Source organism: Lepus europaeus, chromosome 5 (genome assembly GCF_033115175.1).
Source record: "Lepus europaeus isolate LE1 chromosome 5, mLepTim1.pri, whole genome shotgun sequence".
Lineage (NCBI taxonomy): Eukaryota > Metazoa > Chordata > Mammalia > Lagomorpha > Leporidae > Lepus > Lepus europaeus.
In genome coordinates, this window is record NC_084831.1 from 141,898,222 (window position 1) to 141,904,840 (window position 6,619).

General features: G+C 54.8%; 1 protein-coding gene across 1 annotated transcript; it reads right to left on the reverse strand.

The window, feature by feature from the left end:
- Positions 1-219: 219 nt before the first annotated feature.
- On the reverse strand, positions 220-2,371 carry LOC133759281 (MAP/microtubule affinity-regulating kinase 3-like). The gene is made up of 5 exons (XM_062190210.1): positions 1,612-2,371; positions 1,279-1,458; positions 1,125-1,187; positions 795-857; positions 220-434 (listed from the first exon to the last, which is right to left on the reverse strand). Exons 1-5 carry the CDS (start codon positions 2,369-2,371, stop codon positions 220-222), a joined length of 1,281 nt encoding a protein of 426 aa, XP_062046194.1.
- Positions 2,372-6,619: the final 4,248 nt, after the last annotated feature.

Here is a 6,619-nt window from a genome sequence, read left to right on the forward strand (position 1 = left end):
CACAGGGAGATCACCCAGCGTTTGTCTTTCTGTGAGAGCCACCCGCCCGTACCTCCATCACCTCGCCAAGGTGCACACAGGGACCCAAACATCACACGGGACCAAAGCCATGCACACATGGTGAAGTTTATTCATGGGACATTTGCAAATGCTTAGAAAAGAAAAACGTTCAGTGGGCTCAGCCTGTGGATTGCTCCTGGTGGCTGGGGCTGAGCGAGGCTACTTGGGGACCACTCTGCCGCCGCGGAGGCCAGGGCTGCTCCCTCGGGACGGCAGGATGCAGCACGCCCTCAGCAGGAACCGGAGGATCCTCCTGCCGACCCCGCGCCGGCCCTGCCTCTTGCCCTGGGTGCTGGCCTTGGTGTCTGTGGTGTCAGCGGTGGCTGTGGTCCCAGAGTCCTCAGGCTCATGGGCTGCTGCGGTGGCTTCTGGCTCTGCGAGGTTCACGCGGCTCCCGGGGCTGGAGGGCGACGCTTTGGAGGCTGGCTGAGGGGCGGCGCTGGGAGCAGGGCTCCACTGCTGCTGTGGCTGGCCTGGTAGGAGAGAGTCAAGTGTGGGGTCACCTCAGGGGGCCTTGGGCTCAGCTCCTGGAGGCCCCAAGTGGCAAGGGATGTGGGGAGAGGGCAAGACTCACTGGAGGCCTGGGAGGAGTCGGGGGCTGCGCTGGGAGCAGGGCTCCACTCCTGCTGTGGCTGGCCTGGTAGGAGAGAGTCAAGAGTGGGGTCATCTCAGGGGGCCTTGGGCTCAGCTCCTGGAGGCCCCGAAGTGGGATGTGGGGAGAGGGCAAGACTCACTGGAGGCCTGGGAGGAGTTGGGGGCTGCACTGGGAGCAGGGCTCCACTCCTGCTGTGGCTGGCCTGGTAGGAGAGAGTCAAGAGTGGGGTCATCTCAGGGGGCCTTGGGCTCAGCTCCTGGAGGCCCCAAAGTGGCAGGGGATGTGGGGAGAGGGCAAGACTCACTGGAGGCCTGGGAGGAGTCGGGGGCGGCGCTGGGAGCAGGGCTCCACTCCTGCTGTGGCTGGCCTGGTAGGAGAGAGTCAAGAGTGGGGTCATCTCAGGGGGCCTTGGGCTCAGCTCCTGGAGGCCCCAAAGTGGCAGGGGATGTGGGGAGAGGGCAAGACTCACTGGAGGCCTGGGAGGAGTCGGGGGCGGCGCTGGAAGCCGGGTTCCACTCCAGCTGTGGCTGGCCTGGTAGGAGAGAGTCAAGAGTGGGGTCACCTCAGGGGGCCTTGGGCTCAGCTCCTGGAGGCCCCGAGGCAGGGGGGAGGGCCAGACTCACTGGAGGCCTCGGAGGAGTCACTTCGTGCGGAGGAAACGTCGACGGACATGCTGTCACAGGACACTGACACCAGAGACAAGCCGTCCTTCTCTATGGGGTGGCGCTCCCCGCCCTGCGAGGACTCGGGCAGGGCCTCGGGGCCGTGGGGCTGAGGGCCTGGCGTCCCCTCGGTCCCCGTGCCTGGCAGCAGGCCGAGGCCCGCCAGGTACTCCTTGGCCTCCGAGTCCCGGGGAACGCCCAGGGGCTGCAGCAGGGTGACAGCGTCCTCCTCCTCCTCCTGGGCGGCTTCTCGGCCGGGGCCGAACCACCAGTGGGTCCTGGCGTCCTCCGCACTGGGCCTCCCCGAGGCGTCGACAGTGAGCAGCCAGGCCAGCAGCTCCTGCAGGGCCGGGCTGACGGCACGCGGCAGCACGAAGCAGCCGCACAGCACCGTGTCCTGCAGCTCCTCCGTGTCCTTGCCGCGGAAGGGCAGCTTGGCCGCCAGCATGGCAAACAGCACCACCCCCAGGCTCCACACGTCGGCCTTAAAGGGGTCGTAGGCCTCCCCGAGGAAAAGCTCGGGGGCGCAGTACTCGGGGGTGCCCCAGAAGCCCCTTACCAGGGTGCCCTGCTCCAGCCGCAGGCTCAGGCCGAAGTCCGCCAGCTTGAGGGTCAGGTGGGCACCCAGCAGCAGGTTGCCCAGCTTGAGGTCCCGGTGCGCCACGCGCTGGCCATGGCAGTAGCTCACGGCGGCCAGCGCCTGGCCGAACAGGGTCCTGGCCTCGTCCTCGGCCAGGCCGCCCTGCTCAAGCACGTAGCTCTCCAGCGAGCCCTTGGTCGCCAGCTCCATAACTAGGAACAGGTGCGTCCTGGTGTGCCGCTCCGCCAGCAGCCGCACGATGTTGTCATGCCGCAGGCTCCTCAGGATGGCCGCTTCCCCCTGTGCGGACAGCGGGCTGCTGGGAGAGGCGTCTTGCAGGAGGATCTTCACGGCTACATACTTGCCGGACGCCAGGTGCCGGGCCAGCTTCACCAGGCCGAAGCTGCCCCGGCCAAGCATGTCCACGAAGCGGAACCCGTCCAGAGGAGGATGGAAGTCCAAGGGGCCTTCCATGATGCCGGTCACCTAACTACGCTCTCTCGACTCCCTAAGTCGCTCGACACACACTAGCTAATCACGGACCCTCACTGCACTACCTACAACACAAAGGGACCACGGGGGACTGACTACCCAGCTGACTAAGACACAGCACCAACTACTCTCACTACTCTAGAGGCAAAGCCGCAATTCTATCTCAATAAAGCAGAACACAACAAAGAGGAAAAGCCACTAAATCCTCGAACGCTGATACTTCTGAGTGTGCTAGCTGACTAGAGTGGGGGAAGCAAAAATAAAGAAAACTGCAAAAAAAGGCCAAATGGGCAAAACAACAACGAGGAGGAAAACAACAAACTAAACAAAATGGGGAAAAAGCAAAAACCAAATAGACCCAGAAACAAACAACCAAGAAAAAGCACAAGCAACAGCAATGAGCGCAAAGGGCTAGTTGCGGTCCTAGTTACACAGATCACAAAAAGAGTGCTCTCTGGGTAAGGCGGACGAAACTCCAGGCCCCCGCAGCGGCTATATATACTTTTTGGGGGCTCACCTCACATAATGGCGCCTTGTGAGATCAGAGCAAGAAATGGACCAATCACAGCCCAGCCAGGGACTGTGTCATAATACGACTTTCCTAACAGTGGTGCCTTATGAAGTCAGAGCAAGAAATTGACCAATGGGAGCTGTAGTTCATCCACAGTGGTTTTCTTGAGAATCTTCCAATTAAATTAAAACGATACCCAAAGAGTTTTGGGCCTAGGTTGGTGATAGGGCTGGATACTTAATTGTTGAGAAACTCCAACCTGTGGATTGCTTCGGTGGCCTTCTCATGACTAGTTTCAATATGATGATCAGTTGTGTCTTTTGAAGACCTCCTAGAGTCTCCACTTAGTATATCCCCTCCTTTGTCTTTACTCTCTGAGTGATGGGACTCAGAATGATGGAACAACATCTCTGCCTCGGTAAACTCAACAAGTGTTCTGCTGCCCAAGACACCGCCAGGTACACTGTTCGCACCTCCAGAGCTGAGAGGAAGGGGGCTTGGTCACCCTTTCCCCCTAAGCCATCGTCAGATTTCTTGGCAGAAACGCTGGAAGCCCAGAAGGTAGTGGGGTCCATGCAGTCCAAACATGGAAGGCCCAATCAGAGGCAGCCGAGAAAGCTACATCCTCTGAGACTGTCGTCCACCCCATAGGGAGGAATCGAGGCTCTGCCAGGACTTGGGGTTTTGGGGCTCCTGTCACAACAACCAAAACTCCTGGCTTCTGGCTTCAGACTGGCCAAGGCCTGGAGGTCATTTATGGGCTGTGTCAGAGGACGGAGGAGCTCCCTAGCTCCCTCTCTCTCTCTCTCTCTCTCTCTCTCCCTCCCTCCCTCTCCCTGTCCCTCTCCCTCTCTCTCTCTCTCTCTCTTTCTCACTAGCAACTATAGTTATAAAAACATCACCATTAAAGACATTTATTGGAGACCGACCAGTGTAGCATGGCTCAGGAGGATGGAGAATATAGTCTGTTTTTGTTATCAGGTTATCCGTTCTTCTAGGTTCTCTTAATATTATCCATGTTTGTGCAGGCTCATGCCTTCACTCCCTTACTTCCTCCCTTCTTTTCAGTCAGTGAATTGTCCTTGAGCTTTTACTGGTGTCGAAAGAACAAGTCAGCGACCCGCCCTCTCTGAGAGCTACTGACTCTGCTCAGCACTGTCCAGCTGTGTCTGCGTGGTGTCTGGAGCTCACAAGACTCACACACTGTTGGTTTTAGGCCTTCAAAGAGTTTGTTTCCAGGTTTATGCGTTTGTATTCCAAGGTCACTTTCTGCATCTCCTTTGCTTTTTCTTCGGGGTCTTTCTAATAGCCACATGGTTGGCTGCCTAGGCTTTGCTGTCATTTGGGAAGCCAACAACTCTCTGGTGAGCATCTGCCTGTGCTCGGAATCATTGTTCTAGGAGCTGAGCAAAACTGGCAGATATTCCTGCCTGCACTGAGCGCACATGCCATTGGGAAGAGACAGACACTAGGCTAATGCGTAACGAAGTCATTGCTTTCTATATAAATAATGAATTTAAGCACGTACATAATTACTGGGGTCTACACAGCAAGGAATGCTGTGAGTGAACACAAAGCAGGACAGAGAGCAAAAGGTGCCATGGATGAATGGTGTGTACTGTTTATTTCTAAACATTTATTTTCATCCTATTTGAAAGGCACACACACACACACAGAGAGAGAGAGAGAAATACAGAGAGAGAGAGAGAGAGAGAGAGAGAGAGAGAGAGAGAGATTGATTTTCCATGTACTGGCCCATGTCTCAAATGTCCACCACAACCAGGGATGGGCAAGTCTGAAGCCAGGTGCTTGGAACTCAGTCCAGGTCCCTGAAGTGGGTGGCATGGTCCCAGGTACTTGATCTGTCACTGCTGCTTCCGGGGTGCATGGTGGCAGGAAGCTGGGTTGGAAGCAGGGGTCGGACTTGAACCAGGCACTGTGGTATGGGATGTGGGTCTCCTATGTGGTATTTGAACTGCTGCACAAAACACTCCCATCCCCACCCCATGGTGTGCAACTTAAATCAGGAAAGTAGTTTGGTGAGAGGGAACCACAGGAAGTGGGTATCTGAGTAGAGACCCAGAGGAGTGAGGGAGTCAGGCATGTGGACACAGAGGGAGGACTCTGAGAAAGGACAAGTGCAAAGGTCCTGTGGAGGGATGTCCTGCCTGCTCCCTGGGAGGCTGGAATAGACAGTGTGGAGAATTGGCTATGAGGTCAGAGAGAGAGAAGTGAAAGGTTTTATAGGCCTTTGTATGGATGCTGTACAGGGTTCTGCCTGACCTCTCCAAGGTACCTAGACTCTGCCATGATGCAGGGCCAGGTCAGGCCAGGAGATCTAAAATCAGCAGACCCAGGACATCCCTAGACTTGGCTAATTTTCTCTAGAGGTCCTTATGCAAATCCATTGTCATTTGGGGCACACTATTGGTGGTACATTTTGCTGGCTGTATCCTCCTAGTGGCCCTTCCCCCTCCTTTCAGGTTGCAAGGCTATAGTCCTTTTCATGAGACTCCAACAACCCTTGGTTGGGGTGACTTCATCTCTCTGTGTGTCTCAGAACACCTGCTAGCCTTTACTGGATTCATTCCATCATACATTAAGACAAACAACACTGAAATCAGATAGGCGGGTGCAGCAGGAATTTCAGTAAAACTATCAGCAACTCCAAAGTGAAAGGTAACCGCCTACCTCTGTGGTAGTATCCTTCATGCCTACTGTTAGTCTACACAAGTGGTCTCCTTGGGTGTGCTCGCAAAACAACACTGTGTCTAAAACACAGCGGCATACTCTTCCTTCGTTTACTTGCTACTTTGCCATGTGGCTTCTAAGAGAGTATTTTCAGTAAAATGGGCAGTTTTGCTCCCAGGAAGATTAAATACTATTTGCTTGTGTCCCTAGTAAATCCCATCAATGTTTTGTACCACATATTTCACCTCAAGACCATCTACAAAACCACCAGGGAAGAATAGCAGTAGCAATTCATCGAGAGCCTTTTTAAGGCTCTACGGGAAGATGAACACTTACTGGAAAGGTATTGGCTATCCTAGCTGTCAGTCAAAGGGCTGAAATGGAAAAGAAGGAATTCCAGGTGTTCGCGGCAGGTATGTGGGAAACAGAGCATCTTCTGTCTAAATCACTCGTCGCCTGTAAAATCACCCCAGAGCCTGTGTTCTGGCTTCAGAAGGTCAAGTTTGGGCAGATGTGCTAAGTGGTAGTTAAAAGGCACCTGTCATCTGACCCATAAACTGGGCTGGGTAGGCATGGTTATAGCCCATGTTGGCTACAATAGCTAGGATACAGGTCCCTTGCTTTTCCCTGGGGTCTTCTGGATTTGGCATCTAATGTATTTCCATAAGGTAATGAGCCTAGGGGATTGAAGGTTGCTTGTCCTTTAGCCCTGTGCCAGAGGCTCCATCTTGGCATTTAGCACAAGGTTTCCATTGGCTCCACTGCACAGCAAGATGACTCAAACTCAGGCAACAGGGTGCAAAGTCTCCTGCTGTAGGGTCAGAATTTACTCTTTTTGCCTCTTATGGTCCCACATGCGTCCCAGGGCACAGGTGGTGCATAATGCTCAGGGGAACCCTTAATTTTGGGCTGTGGGGTCTCCATGCATTTCACAGGTGAATTTCTGTTCAGCAGACTCTGATAGTATGATTTTTTGTGCCAAGAACTGTGCTAGGCCACGGTGCTGCAACACTAAGTCATGATTTGTG